Below are 19727 nucleotides of genomic sequence, written 5' to 3'. Positions count from 1 at the left end.
GTATTCAGTTCACCCACTTTTATTAAGCACTGTCTCTTGAATTGTGCAAGGTCCCAGGGCAGAGACAGAAATGAAACATTCCCTGCTCAGGGGAGACTCATGCCCTCCCACATGTGACTGTATAAAATCCAAAATGAATTAGTTTGGAAGGTGAGGAGACTAGCAGTGTTGCACCCTTGGGGAAGGTGTGCTGTAGGAAGCAGCATTGGAACCGAGTTTTGAAGGAAACCATGTTCTCCAAAGCAGAGGGGAAGGGGCAGTACATTCCAGGCAGGGGTCCAGCTTGTAGAGAGGCACGGTGACTGGAAGGGGAGCATTATGTGTGAGGGACAGAGAAGGTCAGTTTGGCTGGACCTTAGCCTATGTAAAGAGACACTGAGAAGGGCTGAGGATAGAAGTACAGGCCAGCAGGGCTTTGGGAAGGGACCCTGTTGACAACCTCTCCAATATACCCCCTTCTCTCCTCTGACACTGCCCCCACCCTGGTGTAAACCCTCATCACCTCACACCTGCAATATTTCAGTAGTTCTGCCTACCTGAAGTCACCCCCACACACACACACCTCCAGTCCATCCTCCATTCAGCCACTAAAGTGATTTTCTTAAAGTGTAGCCCAACCATGTCACCACCTACTCAGTAACTCCTGTGGCTCCCTTTTGCCTCCAATATCAAACACCAAATGCTCTGTTTGGCATTCAGAGCTCATCACCTGCCCCTCCTACCTTTTCATTCTTACACGTTACTCCCCAGGCATCCCCTTCAATCTAGTGACGCTGAATTCCTGGTTATCCCTAGAACAAGACACTCCATTCTCAACTCTGGGCATTTTGGCTGTCCCCCATGCCAGGGACACCATCCATTTTCTGCTCTGACTCACCTCCCCATCTTCCTTTAAGCCCCAGATAGAATCTCTCCATCTTCAGGAAGCCTTCCGCATCTCTACCTACCGTGTTTCCCTGATAATAAGACACTGTCTTATTAAATTTTTTGGACAGAAAAACACCAGAGGGCTTATTTTCAGGGGAGGGCTTATTTTAATGAACATTGACAGCAATTTTAATAAACAGGTAAATGTGAACAAAAAAATAATGATCATGTCGTCTTCTTCAACAACATCGTCATAAGTGTCCATACCCTGAATTCCGTCCTGGATGTCTTGCGCCTCCATTTCCTTCAGAAGAAGTGGACCCAATCTGTCATGTCCAGCAATATAGCTCTCTTTAAATGAATATGTCTTGTCCAGGTAACCTGCTCATAGTGCCTTGGCGACACAGCTGTCAGTAATTTTATCCCATGACTTCTTCACCCAAGTCACGACTTCTTACATACCGGGTTTTTATGTTGTCCTGCCTCAGCTCCCCTCCGCGGCACTGCTCTCAATGGCGCCAGCAAGCAAATCACTGGGGAAGAACAGGATGACACACTCACTGCTGCAGCTCTGATTGGATGCAGCTCGAAGCGCGGCGTGCGTTTCACCTGGGGGGGGGGGGGGGGGCGCATAGAGAGGGCAGCAATAGTGAGGGTGATCCCTTGGGTTACACGCTACATTAAGTTGGAAATCCCAAGGGGGTTTTTTTGGGGGGGGGGGCTTATTTTAGAGGAATCTTGCACAGTAAGGGGAGGGCTTATTTTCGGGATCTTATTATTGGGGAAACACGGTAATTCCAAGGCCTTTCCTCAGGCACTTATTTCCTGCCTGCCCTGTGGACAGCTTGGTTCCCCCATTAGATGGTGAGCACCTGGAGGGCAGGTGCTGCTTCTTCCTCTTGGTCCCTCCATCCCTTGATCCAGTGTCTGGCACAGAAGAGGTGGGCACTTAATAGACCTTTACTGACTGACTAGACATGTTAAATCCAAGGCCATCAGTCTTGAATCTTGGGGCCATGGCAGGTAAGACTTTGGAAGCTCAAGTATTGGCATTTGGAGACAAAAGGTCCAGGGGCATCCAAGGCTTTAGGGGGGAGGAGGTGGAGTACAGGAAGTGAAGAAGTGACTTAACAGTCACAGGGGCCATGTTGTTGAGCTGGGGGTGACAGTCCTGGACTTTGGCCCATGCTGCCCTGAGGATTGACTGGAGCAGGAGGACCTGGAGGGAGGGAGGCCTCCTGGGGAGGGGTGAGGAGGGTCTAAACTAACCTGTGGCCTGTGTCGAGCAAGAGACATGTTGGTGAAGGAAAGGAGAGATTTCAGGATAATTCAGAAGTTGTGAACCCTAAATCCATAGAAGAAAAGGGATGGGGCCCCTGACAAAAAATTGAGGTTGGCAAAGGGCAGGATAGTAGATGTTGACTTGGCCTACAGGCCAAGAGACAAAAGAGAGGCTGGTATATTGATACTTATATAACAGTATAAAAAACTCATTTCTACAAAATTAAAAATATAACAATAATGAAGTACAATTTTTTGTATTATAGGTCTACTAATGAGAAGAATAGAATTCTTTTGGGGGGAAATAACGTTTGCTTAATTGGGGTTCAGAGTTAATATTTCTTATCACAAAAATCTATTTTAAATGTTCCATTAATATTGATCTGTAATGAAATTTTACATGTTTCGTCTTTGAAAATGTCTTTTCACACAGATAAATGCCATTAAATACTGATAGCAGTCCATGAGCATACAATTTTAATTGAGCCAAAAAACTAATAATCTTAAATAAGTTCATTTTCTCTGGACACATCTCTTCAGCTGTTGCAACTAAACACAATTTAGTTAACTCACCAACAGTAAACAGCTTTCCTCTCTTGACTAACAAATGAGTCATTCCAAATCTTACTTTGGTTTCAGCTTCATTTCCCCTTTTTTTTTTTTTTTTCAGATTCTGCTGTTATGAGATAATGTCCTTTAAAATCTCATGTTCAGTCTTCTGCTTTCCTGTGATCTGGGAATATTGGAATGAACACTTTACCTGGCAATGTCGATGTTCTCTTTTAGTACCCCTCGACTGCCACTGCATAATAAACATGCTGTATAATTCAGTAAGAAAACAGTCCACACTCCACTGAGTCTTAAAAGCAAAACCATGGATGGCTCCTCTTGTTTTCTTGGGTTGACATGATGGGTGTGCTCTGGTAATAATAAAATAAAAATGCAGGATGATGAGAAGCATGGCACTCACAGCACTGTTGAGTTCTTATTGCCTCCCTGCGCTTGATAGTGTACCCGGACAGCAGAGTTGGGGTGCAGTGAGCACCACCCAACATCTCTGTAGCACTCCTCACTTCTGCCATGGTGTCAGGGAAGCAGCCGGAGACAGGGCATCAAGAATACAACTTTACTGACATGTGAATTTCACATAATTTTCATCTCATTAAAGATTATTCTTCCTTTGATCTTTTTTCAACTATTTAAAAATGTAATAGTTATTCTTAGCTCATGCGCAGTAGAATGTATTTGGCCCTCGGTGTGCCGACTTCTAGGACACAGCAAATCTCAGTGCATTCATGTACGGGTCTGCCTGGCCACTTCCCAGCCTTTGGACTTTTGGGGACTTGTCTAGTTTTTCACTACTAAGTAAAGTGAAGCTATAAATATTTTGATCCCAAAGGGTCTTTTTTTCTTTTCAATTATTTATTTCCTTGGAACATATTTTCAGTGGTAGGATTAGCATGTCAAAGGGTATATGACCAGAGTTTTTAAAAAAGAAGACTTCTGCTCTTGAGTTGCTTTCTTGTATTGTCTTAAAATATCACGTCCATGTTATACCATTGGTGATGATTTGCTAGTGCCTGAACAGCTACCTCCCATCTCTCAAGGACATAATTTAGGATCTAGTATTCTGGATGAAATTATCTATTTTCATTTTCAATTTGAAAATGTGCCTTTTTAAAAAAAATCACTAATTTTTCATTTGTTTCCATGTTTAATTGATGTTGTTCAGTCTTAAAATTTATGAAGTTTTGAGCTAAGCACGATAATTTTTGTGTCACTTTACTCTTTTTTGCAAACATTTTAGTGAGTAACCTCTTGAATATATTCCTTTTGCCCAGTATAGCAATTAAAAATAATTGAGAAAAATTCTGGAATAGCACAAATGAGTCTGTGCACAATGTTACACTTAGTTACTCGCCATTCTTAAATACTGAGAATTTCCTCAATACTAACTGCAGTCGGTGATCATTCCAGAATTGAGCAGCCCCATATAGAGGAGGAAACACCAGCAAAGGGGGTTGAGTCCCTACCGTTCCTGTTGCACACAGTATTTTTCTTCATGTGAATGCATTGTCAATAATGTGAACATTTAAATAGACATAGATACGTAAATATATTATTTTGGGTTTTTTTTCCTCTGATTTGAGAGGTGAGGTGGATATTTTCTTTCGATTCTTAAGGAATCCAACCATAACCATCTTTGCATTTTTTGTAGAATGGCCAGCAGTCCAGGAGGACATGCATCTCTCTCCAGTCAGAAATCAACACTTTGGGAATGTTCTCGACCAAAGAAATTACAGGTCACCGAAGAGGAGCTGTTTTACATGAATTGTAGAGCTGCCTATCTAACTGTTTTTAAAAGCAGTTTAGAAAGTATTATGTCAAGAGATCAACTTTGCCTAGGTAAATATTCTTTTGATTTTCGGCATATGTGTTTATCTTTACTTGTAAATTGAGAAAATCAAAAAAATAAGATGTAGTATTTCAGTCTGAAACTGTTTTTATTTCTTAATAAAGCTTGGCTAATAAAATAAAATTGTTTTTAGATGATCATATGCTACAAAATAAAGCTCCAAAATGATAAAATAAAAAATTGAGCAAATGCCATGTTGTAAAATATACTTTTTTTGGTTTATTTTGAGTATATTTTAAGTTACCATTACCTGGGGCTTAGTGATTTACTGTGATGTAGTTAGGAGCTTTTACATTCTGAGCTTAAATTTGACTAATTTGAGGGAATGAATGAAAAAGAATTGATGAGATCTTACCATAGGACATTTAGCAGCATGCTGAGCACCCCAGAAGAAGGAGCCTGCAAACCCAAATAAGAGTGGTCTTCAGGGAAGTGAATTCCTTCTGGGAAGTGACTTGGGATAGAGATGTGATGTGCAGGGCAGCCAGATGACATGCCATTACAGAAGCCGTGATACTATTGCTTTGATTGCTGTGTCCAGAGAAAGGAGGAAAGACAAGCCAAACCTCTCAACAGGCAGCTCACAAGATGGCGGAGATGGACAGCCACATGAAAGGTGGAGGTGAAGGCTGATCTGACCTGGGGCCTGAGGTGAGCTACAGAGTGGCTAACCCAGTTTGCACTGGCTCAGTCACCAGTCAAGATGTCTGGGCTCTAGAGCAGACGTTCCAAGGATCAATGACTGCATTTTCTCAGGCGTCTGGAGTCCAGCACAGTTAAGAGCAAGTCAGTGGCGAGACAGTTTAGCTGGGTGAGCAGGTAGGAAAGCTGCTCAGGTCTGGGGCCAGCACACATAGTGGATGAGGTAAATTTGCAACTACATAGTCACAGTCAAGATGGCTGAGGTCCAGCATGGGAAGGATGAAGTCAGAGAGAATGTTTGAATGATGTCGCTGTGTAAAGATTTGAAGAGAGGAAAAGAGAGAGCAGAATGAAGAGTCAAGAAAGGAAGAAAAAGAGAAAGGATAATTTATTTTTGTTGTTATTGTTACCCCTTATTACACGTCCCCTAAGGACTGGTCCTAAGATGTCTTGGAACTTGGGAATTCAGCCCCATCTGTGTTAGAAAGAAAGAAAAGGTGTAGTCATCTCAGTCAGTGTCCAGTGGTCAGAAACATTGTGAGCATCAAGAGATAAACTGCGGATATTTTGGACATTAAGGCTAGAGATGATACAGGAGCCACGCTATTCCCTTGATTTAATAAGTTATTTCTTTAAGACAGGACTCTGGCATATTACTGGAGTTGCAAAAGGGAATTCTGTGCTCTCCTTCAAAGACTTCCATTTATGGGGCCACATGGGATGAAAATTCCTGAAGCAGTCCTTCAGTGCCCCTGTGTGCACATTATTGTGTCCTGGGAGATAGAAGGATGAAAGCCATCATAGGCCCAGCCCTAAGAGAGCCAGCCTTCAGTGGTGGGATCATGCCAAGGAATCATTCTGAAAAGAGGTTACAGGAGCCATCGGAAGGTGATCCCAGGGCTGGTGTGCCAAGAGCTGGGGGGCACTTCCAGGCATAGTGGCCGAGGGGATGTGAGTCAGGGCTGTGCAGGCATCATGGTGCCCAGGAGGACCAGAGGCAAGCAGGAAGCTGCCTGGAGCCTGTGGACACTTGTCCACCTGTGGGTGGGTGTGCCGAGAGAGCCACAGAGTCGGGGAAGAGGCAATTGGTGCAGGCCTTCCTCACCTGCAGCCTGGACTGCCATCATTCTTACCAACACCAACAGCAGTTAGCATTTATGGAGCTGCATTAGGTGTACAGAGTGCTAGACAAATATCCATTTGATTCTCACAACAGCCCTGGGAGGGAGGGAGGGAGGGGCTGTTTAGCCCCATGTTACAGATGAGGAGACAGGCAGATTAAGTGACTTGCCCAGGGTCACACAGCTAGTAAGTGTCTGAATCAGGAATAGAACCCAGATCTTCCTGACTCCTGGCCCAGCACACCTCCCAGCTCTCTTCTGATTGGTTTCCCTGCCACAGGCCTCCCCTCTCTCCTCCTCCACTCACCGGCCAAAATGATTTTCCTTAAACCTAAGTCTGATCATGCCACACCTTGCTTCTTAACTTGGGGCTCGTGGATGGGGTCCATGAATTCAGAACTCTTAATCCTCTGGTAACCACATTTCAACATCATCGATTTCCTTTGCAATACTATCTATCTCATTTTATGCGTTTGAAAACATGATTCTGAGAAGGGGCCCACAGGCTTCCCAGGACTGATGGCCAGAGGGGTTTAGGGCAAAAAGTAGAGGCAGCCCTGGACTAACCTCTCAAGGACTCCATATGGGCTGGAGCTGGACATGGAAGGCCCCCCACGAGACAGCTCTTAAAATAACATGGGGGAGAAAAGGAGGCTCCAAGATGGGACAGGGGACAAAGACAACTGGGAGAAAGGAAGCTGCACTTAAGGATCTAGAAGGCCACATGTGGCCTCAAGGCCTCAGGCTCCCCAGCCCCTGTCTTGGCATGAATATTTAAAGATACTGTGCTTCATGTGGGATTGAAGGAATTTTGAAGGGTCATGTTGACTAGACCAGTTTTTACCTAGACTCTGCTTGTGGGAGCTAGCCTATGTATGCTTTCCTCTCCATCTGTCTTCATCACAAACTAAGAGGGAGTACTTGCTGCATCCAGGGTCCAGTCATCTTCACCCATGCAGCCTCTTCCTCACACGTGGTGAGAATGATATGCAGAGTAGAATCTCCCCTTCTGGTTCTCTCTTTTGGAAGATCATCATTGGAGCAAGCTCATTAGCTACTCTACTATGGACAGGGAGAGTGATGAAGGAGATGTCTCCGTAACTGGAAAGACGCACCGGGCCCAAAGTCAGGAAGACTCACATTCCAGTCTGGCCTCAGACACATTCTAGCTGTGTGACCCTCAGCAAGTCACCTCACCTCACTTTGTCTTGGTTTCCTCATCTGTAAAATAGGACTCATGATAGCCCCTGCCTCCCAGGGCTATGGTGAGACTCCAGTAAGAGAAAAGGTGTAAAGTGCTGTGCAGACTTCAACGGGCAGTATAGAGGGTAGCTGTTATTATAACTGAAGTCCCCAGGAACTATGACTCCGTTCCTCTGGGGCCAGTCAGGGACAGGTTACTTGAACCCTCCCACTCCCCCTTTCGGTCCAGTGACAGCATCAGTTCTGGCTCTTCTCCATTGGTCCTTATGCATTCCACTGTGTCTCCCTCCTCTGATCTCTGAATTTCCTCTTCACGTGGTACTATTCCTCTGTCCCTCTTACTAATCTTGCTGCTTTTGAATACATCATACGTGTTCAAGCCAAATTCTGGTCAAGGCTCCCATCCAAACAAGGCCCAGGTGGCTTCCTCACCGTGCACCTCCGGTTCCTACTGCTTGTTGCCTGAACTCTTGGGGGCTTGGATAAAGATGATCGAGGACCCAGAGCACAGGCCTGTGGAGTGTGTGGCTGCTGTGACTTCCCTGCTTCCCACATCATAGCTACTCTCTGTTCCTTGGAGTTTGGTGGACGTGCAGAAACAGTTTGCTCGATTCTCCACCTTTTTTACTTTAAAACTCCCTGTTGATTAAATTCACAAAACTCCAGGCAAATACATTCTGAGCCCTCGTTTGGTCCATTCTTTTCTCTAACCAGGAACCTTTTATTTGTGCATTTTAAGCTGTGGTCCAGAAATCCAAACCCCAGCTTTCACATGCCATCTTTTCAGCTGGTAAGTCTACTCTTGTCTTCTGTGGCCTTTGCCTGTTGTCAACATTAAAAATAATAATAATAAAATTTTGTGTATAGATAGATAGATAGATAGCTCTATCTATATCGCCCATCGCCCACTGGACTTCAATTTCCTGCCCAGACGTTTTCATCTTTGGCAATGATTTTTAGCTAATTTTAATGGAAGCTTTCATTGACAGGAAATTGGTAGTAGTAATTTACAAGCCTGGGAAATTTTGAGATAGCCACCCTAGGATGATAACAGACCTTTCTGTTTATCAGACTGACCAAAAGATGCCTCAAATACCACTCAGCCAAAGGAATCACCAGCAACCACTGCTGTTCCTCCCAGTGTGGTTCTCAGAAGAGTCAATACAAAGCAGATAGAAAGTGATTTCTGGGGGTAAAGGCACTGGCAGTTGGGGGAATGTGGAGTCAGCTTCCTCTAGGAAATGGCATGTGATGTGAACTTTGAAGAGAACCAGAGGCTCTAGAAAAGAGATGAGAAGGGAGTCCAGGCCTGGGAGAAAGTATCGGCCAAGGCACAGAGACAGAGATGCCACGTGCCTTTACTTTGTAAGTGATTGACAAACGTTGCTACCAACCAGTTACTTTCATTTTGAGTTGTTAAATATTGAAGCTTTAGAAACTCTTCTAAAAAGTTGTATGACCTATGGTGGGGGTCAGGGGAGATCTCTTAGAAAATGGGCTTACCAAAAGGAATTCACAAGATGTCTTTTAGAAAAGGTACTCAGGGTGGCTAGGTGGCGCAGTGAATAGAGCACCGGCCTTGGAGTCAGGAGGACCTGAGTTCAAATATGGCCACAGATGCTTAACATTCACTCGCTGTGTGACCTTGGGCAAGTCACTTAACCCCAATTACCCTGCCTTCCCCCTGCCAAAAAAAAAAAAAGAGGTACTCAGTATACAAAAGATATTTTGGTTTTAGGACAGCTTTTTATCTCCTCAGCTACAAAAGAGTTGCTTCAGATGCAAAGACTCAGTAGCTTGCATCACCACTAGCAAACCACAGAAAAATTAACCCTTCATACTTACTCTGCCCTCTTGAGAGATAAAAGACAGCTTTGGGGCACTGAGCAGATTTCACAGCTGTCTTGGGGATGTACTATTCTGAGCAGCTCACAAGGTCCAGAACTCGTGGCCAGCTAGAAATGGCTCTTTAGTACCTTCAGGCTTGGGATGACCCTCTCAGTGATTATCTTCTCTGGATTACTTGTGGGAAGCAGCCCCCAACGGGAAGCAAGCACCAACTCGGGGGCCTCAGCACTCAGGCTAAAAGTGCCCCCACTGGCTGCAGCCCTGCTGTTAGGGAAGCAAACTCAGGGCCCATGAGGACAGCTTCTCTGGGCTGATCTTAAGCTCACCTTTTCTTCTGCTCTGACTTTAGCCAACACCGCAGTTGGAGGCTGTGAGGGAAATCCCACCCCACTGCCACCAGTCTAAAGCAGAGCTGTGCACTCAAACATACCCTCCTTAGCACAGTGCCGAGCTCACCGTAAGCTCTTAATAAATGTTTGTTGACTGACTTATCCAGCCTCCTCAGTGGCTGACTCTTCCTGCCTCAGTTATCAACATAGCCCAGCAGATACAGACACCATCATAGCGTTTCTAGATCGTCCCAAAGCACACATCTCACAGAAAGGGGCCATAGCACATTCCCAATTCATTAAGGACCAGGGTTCATGGCATTAGGGGGTACCCTGACCAGCCCTGTTCCAGCTGGACTATTTCAACACTGGGTAATTTATAGGCCTTAAACACATTTCATTATTAAATAAATACATGCATATTGCTGTTGCTTCTGACATGTTCTTTCAGTATTATCACCAATCCAATAGTTTATCATTCACACTTGTCCCTTATTGAAACATTTATTTTGCCAGACAATGAATGTGTGCTATCAGGATATTAGTTTTACAGGCTTATCTGGAAGGATAAGAAGTTAGCATTTTTCTTATATAAATTCTTGGTATTAAAACAGAGCCCCCTTTGTAGCAGGCTAGTGATTTATTTTAGGTAATCTTAACTTAAACATAGGAGCAGCAGAAACAAGTGGTAGTGCTTTTGTGTATTCCATGGCTTTCATCTATAACCATGTGCCACTTAAAGACATGCCGCGGGGCTAGCATTTCCATTTCAAGGTCACATAAAACTGACAATTATCAGAGCTTGACATGAACACTTTTAACTTGTAAATAATACAGTCATTATAGGTTCAGGTCAAAGCTTAAAGTAAACTTGGGCAGAGGATTAAGTCTGGTGTCAATCTTAAAGTATCTAGAATTACATTTTGTTTGTACTATAAGCTAAACTATGGCGTTCCTTCAAATACTTATCTGGGCTAATAGGCTCCATTGAGTTCTTAAAATGGATTTTTAAAAACAGCTGAACAGTTCACAGAAGTAGGAATGTCTAAATAAAGAATATATATGTATGTGTGTGTTGATGTATGATATGGAGGGTGCGGGGAAGAGAGAGAATTCACTTTGTTAGCTATTATTGTTTTTCATTATTATATACTGTAATTCCCATCTTCAAAGAGTGAAAGTAAACTTACATTGTTTTTTTTAAATGCTTACCAAAACAGCTGTTCAGTTACTTCTTCAGTGGTGTCTGACTCCTGGTGACCCTGTTTGGGTTTTCTTGGCAAAGATGCTGGAGTGGTTTGCCATTTCCTTCTCCAACTTGTTTTACAGAGGAGGAAACTGAAGCAAACAGAGTTAAGTGATTAGCCCAGGGTCACACAACTAATCGGTGTCTGAGGCCAGATTTGACCCCAGGAAGAGAGGAGTCTTCCATCTTCAGGCTGGGTACTCTATTCACTTTGCCACCTAGTTACTTTCTTGCTCATATACTAACTCAGATATCTATTTTCTAGGGACTTTGTGAAGGTTTAAGTTTGCATCAACAAGAGTTACCTCTGTGGCTGTTGATGAAACTGCTCCTGGTTTTATGGGATTTTTAAACGATGGATGAGAATGTGTCAACTGTTACTATTAAAATGTCTCCCATTTCCCAAAGCCATCTCTGAACATCCCTCCCACCCCCAAATTTCTGCCTATTCAAAAACTGTTAGTTACATGTGTCAAAAGTGGCAGGTCTGTTTTTAGAGAGGAGGGAAATTGACCTTGTAACATGGACTCATTGGGACAAAAAGTGATCATCTCAGCATTTACTGGACTTGTGGAGGAAGGAGACTTTTTTTTTAACTTTTGTAAGAAGGTTAAAAAAAAGCTTACCTTTCTCTACCTCTGGGAATTTAGCAGGAACATGCCAAGTTCCAAGAGGAAACATTTCTCCTTCCTCTCTATTCAGGTGGTCCATTTTACCCACCTCGATTCTGTTCCAACTTTACTAGTTGTGTGTATCTGGCTTCCCCATAATCAGATATCCAGTTTGCTTGTGGGCTTGGTCCTACACATACCTAAATAAATAAGTGGTGAATTACTCAGATATGTCTCTTCTGATCCTGTGATCATTTAAAATAACCTTCAATCTAGGCTAGATCCCATCCTGAAAGTTTCTATAAATAGTTGTTAAGTTAGTATGTGTGCCTTTGCTTTGTCTTCCTTTTTTTAATCTATTGTCTTACAGTAAACAACTGGCTTTTCCTAGTTTCTAGTATTTCCCCAAAGAATGTAGTAAAATATTTTGCAAAGTGGGCAAGGAATGAAAATGTTAAGTGATTTATAAAGGTCTCGCTGGTGTGTTTGTTGCACCAAGAACATCTATTGCAATGTCAGGTCACTTGAGGTTTATTCACTCAGAGCAAATTGTGAAATCACTTACCCAGATCCCTTTTTTGAGTCCTGAGAATATACAAATGCTCCTGTGAAATCTCCTCTAAAGGAGCTGGGATGGTTTCCATTTCCATTTTTCTGTTTCCAGTGCCTAGCATCGTGTCTTGCACATAGGGATGATTATGCAATGTTTGTTGAATTCAATTGATTGATATGAGATTTAGTATGAGACATAAGAATCCTAAAGTAGAACAAGTCTCCTTTTTATTTTTGTGACTTTGAGGCTGATTACCAAGATATTAGATGTACTGGATAATAAATATTGCTAACAATCATACATATGTATGTTCAGCAGTATTTCCCTTTGGGACTTATGTTATGTGGCCATTATGCAAAAATCTGGCCACCCGCAACGATAAGACCAGCTTGTCCAATTATAGAAGATATTTAAGACTACTCACAGCCATAGCAGTATTTCAAAATGTTTCTGCCCTTCAGTTGTTTTCGAATGGCCTCAAATGGTTTTTAAATTTGAATAGTCTAGACTTTAGACCAGATAACCTCTAACCCCAAAATTCTGTGATTCTAAAAATGAACACATTTCTATACATGGGCTAGGGTGTAGCATACATCTAAAGACCTTGCAAAGGCGTATGGCCCACAATAATTGGAAAACAGATTGATTATTCCTGGGTTGTTCTCAGTCTAATGATTTTTAAATTTAACTCCTTATTTGGCATTTTAAACATGTCAAGAGTATTTGTTGAGCCTGTTGAAAAAGGCAAATTGTATTTTTGTGTGTTTACTCTTTTGTTCCTATTTCAGTTTTTTTTTAAATAATCTTTTGATATTCTGAGTGCTTAATGAAGTTTAAAAAACAAGTTGGGAACTGAGGTGTCAAAATCAGTCTAATTTTTTAAATTTGTTAAAAGTCATTAATTAATGGACTTGGGATTTTTTCATTTCAATAATTCCTTTTAAAAATGAATACACAATAATAACATTTAGTTGTTAGCATTAAAATTGTATGTGTGTTTGTACTTGCACAATTTTGTAAAAAAAAAAAAAGTAAAGATAACTTGGGACAGGACCCAATATAAAGTTGTTAAAAGTATTTTTTTTTTTAACTTGGTAGCACTTCAGAAGGCAGGAAGAAATCCATCCCAAAAGACAATTGATAAGTACTGGACTCCTCAAACTGCTAAGCTGAATTTTGATGACTTTTGTGCAATTTTGAAAAAGGAAAAACCTACTTCAAAGTCAGAACTGTTAAAAGCATTTAAGAAAATAGATGTCAATAATGATGGCTATATTTTACACACTGACCTTTATAAAATTCTTACAAAGGTAAGCCCTGTGAAATCATTTTTTTCCTAATCTATTTCAGAAGAAATGGGTCAGATAGGCCCATTTCTGCTATAAAAAAATTTTTGGAACTCAGCTTTGTTGACCATTTGCATCCATGTAAGAGCTAACTGCACTTGAGTGGTAAGAGAAATCAATCACACAGCTGTTCTAAAGTGCTTCGGGATCTTTCTGAGTGAAAGGTGTTTTGTAAATGAAAGCTGAAGTGGTGGCTTGGGCCCAGGTCGCTGTTTCCTTTGTGCCTCTGAGTAAGTCTTTGCTGTTCAGCTCTCTGTACGTCAGTGATCGATCCATGTGGGAAGGAGAAACGGCATACGTATAAATTGGAACAAGAAGTCATTTTGTTCTTGGCTGTAGCATTAGGAAGTATCATTACTCTAGGTGCAATGGTTGTATTTTATTTGATCTATAATATTCAGTTGTAATTTGTAAACAGAAGTTGAGCACAAGTCCTGAGAATTTGATAGTGTTAGTGACAACAGAAAATGGCTTTTGTACTTGGAGGGCATCTACCAAGTGGCTCCTACCCTTTGGTAAATATCAATTTCCAAATTTTTTCATCGCTGTTCTTTTCATGGCTAATTGTAAAAATATTATTTCTTTAAAATGACATATTTTAAACTAAAAAAAATTGTAGAGGTTTTGAAATCTAATTTGTTTTCACAGAGAGGTGAGAAAATGACACCAGAGGAAATGAATGCTATAATAAACTTGGCTGATATAAACGTGGATGGCAAACTTGACTATGTTAAGGTACGTTAAATAAGCTTATGTATATATAAACTTGCAATATCATTGAGGAAAAAACATTGATAGACCACGTGTCCTTTGAAAGTTTGGGACAGCCTGCTATACATTATTAGCCAGTTTGTTTTAAGTTGAATGCGTCTTCAGCTTCAGATTATGTCATATCATATTCTGGCACAATAATTATATATAACCTATAAAAACTTATCAGAAATGCAGCTTTTCAAGAAAATGAAACCATAAAAATTATTTAGAACAAGCCTGAGTCTGCACATGGCTTATAAAAAATACTAAATCACTTCTTGGAGTGGACTGCATTTTGTTTTCGCTCAGTGTGACCTCCTCATTGAATCATGGCTGCATTTCACCAGGTCACTGGAGAGTGCTCATTCTGATCCAAGAAAATAAAATGAGTAACTCGGTTCCATTGAAAATCTCTTCCATCTATCAGTCTATCCCTTACCTACTAATGCACATTTCTCCCTCCCCTTCCTAAAACATATGGCTGAACATTTTGCCCACTGCGTTATTTTTTTGTTTTCTATAGTTTTGTAAATTGTATGTGGCAACTAATGAGCAGTGTCTCAAGACTGCATTAGAAAAACTGGAAATTGATAGTAAAATGAGGCTTCAGCAATTAGGAAGTCACCTGGAAGGATATCCTGAGAGTGGCATATCATCACTGTCAAAATCGTCCCCAAGAATCCCAAGGAATATTGATCAGGAAACCATGCTCAATAGAGGTATTTACTTTTAAGACTTTATTTTCTGCTAAAGAGGAAAGGTTCGACTTCAAACACATTTTTTAAATCAGTAATTCCCTATTAAACTTGAGCAAGATTCTTTTTTATTGCTACCATTTATAGACACTTTTAGCCATAATTAAAATTCCATAAAAGTAAAGTTTATGATAGAACTCAGTTTAAGGTTGCAGTATTTTTTCTAGGGAACAGAATATCTGATTCCAAGTGAGAGTTGAGCAAAAGGCATATATTAATATTATAAAAACATCCAGTGAGACTAGTTGTGTAGACAGCTATATAATTTATGGGCAAGTCCCTTAGCCCATCTGTGCCTCACTTTCTGCACCTGTAAAATAGGGAGTTGTCTATTATGGTGTCTAAGGTCCTTCCCAGCCCAATCCATGATCCTGTGACCCCACTTTAGACAGTAATTACCTAGCTCTTGCCTTATTTTCCATAGGGAATACCCAGAGAGGATTGCTCATGTGGGTTGTTATATTATTTGTGCATTAGAGACAAGATTCATGTTGATAACCATTCAAGAATATGGTGAAAGAACAGAATTTAACAGTCATCGAAAATTTGTCATAGGTGATGGCCAGAATTCTTCTCTGCAATTACCAGCTCGAAAGCACAAATCATCTGTTTCTTTCAATATCAGCATGGGGGCTAACAGCTGTGGAAACTCAAAACTACTTGAGCCAAACTCAGTAAAGGTATGGTATTTTAAATCAGAAGTTGGAAGACTTGGGGATCATTTTTTGTATTATTTTAACAATTTTCAGTATTCATAGTGTTTCAATGAGGTCTGCAAATTAATTCTTGGACATTTTTTGTAGAGGCATCAACATTTGCACTCTGTATTTAAAATGGCTTTTCTGGTTTTAAAGTGGAAATGGTAAATAACATTTTGATGAGAACTTTAAGGGTAATGTGATTTATTTTGTGTTATTTCACCTGATTATCTAAATTAATGCATCATTAACCCCAAAATACTTAATTTTACTTAACAAATAATTTATCTAAGTCTTTTCTTTTAAATAAATCATTCATTCAATATCAGTTCCTATGGGAAAAAGACAACAAAGTCACTTTGCTAAGTCAATATTTGTAGAGTGTTAATATTGATCTTTTTCCTTTGTTTTCCCTTTCTTGACTCAACCTTTACTAGTTTTCTTTCAACAGAAAATAATAGCTACAGAAATATAAAACATTAACTGAAAACTGCTAGGATACATTAAAAATGTGCACCTTGAGACCTCTGTTAAAGGGGGAAAAATGGTTATGACCACATAGTATAACTGCTGTTAGAAAACTGAACTGATTGTTCTCATGAGCTACATTTTGTTTCAAATAACAACTCTGTATTTGTTAGTGAACTCCGAAGTCCCTTATATCTTTAAATTGCTAGACAGTGACATTTGTTCTATATTAAAATTTTAAAACATTATCTCCAAGGAATTGTTTTCAGTCTGTTTAGGAATCCATACCCCCCAAGCAATTTAGTGTGCATGTTCACCATGTTCAAACATAATATTTAGTGTCCAACAACGTGACTTGCCACAAATGGAGACTTTCTTCTGTTTCCCAGACATGAAATGCTAAAAAAAATTCCCAATACAAAGATGATGTGTTGAATGACCAAGTTTGTAATTAGTCACAGCATAGAAATGAAAAAAACTGTCGAGTATCCTTTGTAAATACTAAGAAGAATTTTCTCTCCATCATCTTGTCATCTCCTAAGTTACTTGGTCCACACCGTTGACAGCACACTGTCATCAAGAGAGGAATTTACCTTTCCTTTACCTTACCTTTAAACCTAATGTTCATAACCATTATTTGCAAATATTCTTTCCTTTTAAAACTACAGTTAAACAGACATTTGGGTCTGTTTTCTAATGACATCATTGAAGTTGTAATACTGAAATCATGCCAGGACTTCCCCTAACCACATCTCCCTAACAGAGAGCAGGAATAACCAAGAGAATACTAGATTCTACAGCACTGCAAGTTGTCCTGTGGTGAAACTACCTATACCCATTCAGCAAATTACTGTATTTATTATACTGTTTGAAACTTTATGGGGAGACACCAAAGAAATAGAAGTCACGATGCCAGTCTTTGTTGAGTGATTGTTTCTCTAAAAACATGGATGGAAAACATAGAAAGACCTTACCCTTCTCCCCCCCCAGTCAAATTAATATAGTTCAGAGTTGTTAGAATCAACTGGCTTTTTAGCTAGATGATACTTGAAATCATCACATCCCAGAGCTGATATTCCTTCAGGTCTGGGTTTCCTATAAAACTTCATGGCAGGTCATGATGCCTTCAGCTGAAGACTTCCTGTGTCTTCACGGGCAGCCCAGTTTGTTTCTTGATTACTCTCAAGTTCTAGAAATGTCTTACTTATATTGAGAAGAACTCCTCCATTGTTCATAATTCTCATTCTAGAGTCAGGCAGAAGTCTCATCTTTCTCCACGACATCCCTCTGAATATGGGAAGGCAGATCTCTCACATCTCTCTGTGCAGCTCCTCGAGGGCTTTGTGGGCATAATTCCCCATCTGGTACCATCCTGCCTTCCCGGTACCGTCAGGTTTGCCCCAGTCTAGCAGTGGATTCCAGATGTGTTGTAACCAGGGAGGAGCATGAGAACCAGCGCTCCTTCATGGACCTTCTGCTTCCGTTCCTGCAGTCTCAGAGCACATTCTCTTTGCTGGACATTCCCACCACACAGCAGTCTGGGCCTCTTCCACTTTAACTACCTTTATTTGTACTTTTTCTATCCTATATTATGCAGTTTTTTTCTTTTGCCCTAGGAGAGGAATTGTTTTCTAGTTACCTTTCTTTTGTTAGAGTCAGCTCATTTTCCCACCTTTCAGGATCGATTTTAGATCTTGACTTTCTCATCTACATGCTGATTTTTCTTTTTAGCCTCATGTGTGATGCAGTGGATTAGAACTCAAGGGACCTGTATTCAGATCCTGCTTCTGACAGTTCTGTAGAAGATGCTGTGGAGAAGGAGAGGCTTTCAGTCAGGGACACCTGTAAGGAGGCCATTGCAGTGTCCAGACCTGAGCCAGGCTGTTGACATAGAGGTGGAGATGAGGGGTCAGATGCAAAACAGACTGTCCAGGCAGGTTCCAGACTTGGCAACAGGTGTGCCAAGGGCCTGACTTCAAGGTGACGAACCTAAATGACTAGACATTGTCCTTTACAGAAATAGAGATTTAGGGAAAAGGATGGCTTTTGATGAGAAGGAAATGGGTCTGTTTAGGACGGGTGAAGTTGGAGATGCCTCTATGATATGAAGTTAAAGATGACCACCCACAGATGTGAGGCGAGCCTGGCGCTCAAAGTCCAGGATAACGGACGTAGAGCGTGAAGGACCTTTGGAGATCACTGAGTCCAACCCCCTCATCTGCCAGATGGGGAAACTGAAGCAGAGGGAAATTAAGTGATTTGCCCAAAATCCAAGAGTCTTTGGCAGGATTTGAACTCATGTCTTCTACAAGTCTATCCCTCTGCTGTGCCCCTCTGGGAGAGAGGCTAGCCCTAGATAGATAGGTGTGAACGTGGTTTGCCCAGAGATGCTTGTACCCTTGAAGCTGATGAGAGCATGGAGAGAGAGAGAGAGAGAGACATCCTTGAAGGATAGCTGGTGACGTAAAGATATCAGGCCCAACTCACTTTCTGCTCGCTTACATTTCCCAAGGTTAGCCAAATTCCTTGAGAAAAGAATAGATGGATTTTTAAATTTAACCTTTTACAGGTCAACTGAACTCTGAACTAAGTTCAGAGGCAAAAAATCCATGACTCAAGCAGCCGTGGAACAAAATCAATGGATTATAAACAGGATCAAGTCTTCTCAATGGCTTAAAAGGGGCGGGGGTAAGCTGGAGAGTGATTGTCTAGAGGAGGCAGCCAGGTGGTTGAACATGCCTATGAGGACCTCCCCAAGAAGGTTCACGAGGCCCTCAGCACTGTGTTAGTCATTGTAGAGATTCCTGTGGAGTGGGTGTGGGGCTCCATTCAGGGGCCTCCGAGTCCCTTCCAACTCTCAGATTCTGCAGTTCTGTGACTAGGGGAAAGGGGAGAAGCTGGGTCTTCTCAAAGAAAAATAGGAGGTCAAGAGAAAAGCTGCAGAAGCCAGCCCTTTGTGCCTGTACCTGATGTGTGACCTTCTTTGTGTCGCTGGTCTGTATACCTGTGCAGGTAACATATTTGGGTTTCCTGTCTTTCCTGGAGCATGCCAGACAAGGTGCGGTCAGCATCGAGGGCGTCTTCTGGCCCTTTGAATAGCATAGGGCTGTGAGAGCTGTGGGGCCGGCCTCCTGCTTCTCCTGGCACCATAGGCGGCAGAGCACAGCCTGCTTCCATCCATCATTTCTGCTTCTCTTGCCCTCTGGGCCGCTGGCCGTTGGGATTCCCCCAAGACCATGCCATCCATTGCCTGTCTTACCATAGTACATGATGAGCTGCAGATGGTGAGAAAACACTTCTATCCAAATGGATGTAGTAAAGGCTACTGGCATTCCTGTCTGTGCCTGTAGGCTTTCAATGTCTGTGCATGGTATTTACCATTATTTCAGGAAGATTCTGAAACGGTGTGGGAGTCCCACAGGTGCCTGTGTTTGTGGGTGACTTGGTGGGCTCTGTGCTGTATTGGGCAGAATCCCTGCCTCCGGTCCCTCTGTCTCTTGTTTATCTCTGTCTCTCTCCATCTGCGTTTCCCCTTCCTTTTTCTGGCTCTCTGTCTCTGCTTCCTTCCCTTCTCTCTTTGTCTCTCCCTG

The 19727-nt window shown here is 41.7% G+C and overlaps 1 protein-coding gene across 2 annotated transcripts in view; it reads left to right on the top strand.

Annotated features, from left to right (window-relative positions):
* LOC138165270 (EF-hand calcium-binding domain-containing protein 7-like) overlaps positions 1–19727 on the top strand; it is a 56334-nt gene that overhangs the window by 2899 nt on the left and 33708 nt on the right. For both annotated transcript variants that reach the window (XM_069093414.1, XM_069093415.1), the window contains exons 2-6: positions 4367–4554; positions 13216–13427; positions 14112–14198; positions 14740–14935; positions 15527–15651. In XM_069093414.1, coding sequence (XP_068949515.1) covers positions 4368–4554; positions 13216–13427; positions 14112–14198; positions 14740–14935; positions 15527–15651 — 807 coding nt within the window. In that variant the 5' untranslated portion in view covers position 4367. The remainder of the gene's footprint in view (positions 1–4366; positions 4555–13215; positions 13428–14111; positions 14199–14739; positions 14936–15526; positions 15652–19727) is intronic.

Source organism: Petaurus breviceps, unplaced genomic scaffold, assembly GCF_028583685.1.
Source record: "Petaurus breviceps papuanus isolate PSGF00001 unplaced genomic scaffold, PetGlider_PUasm1.0 208, whole genome shotgun sequence".
NCBI lineage: Eukaryota > Metazoa > Chordata > Mammalia > Diprotodontia > Petauridae > Petaurus > Petaurus breviceps.
This window is presented reverse-complemented; position numbering and strand designations above follow the sequence as displayed.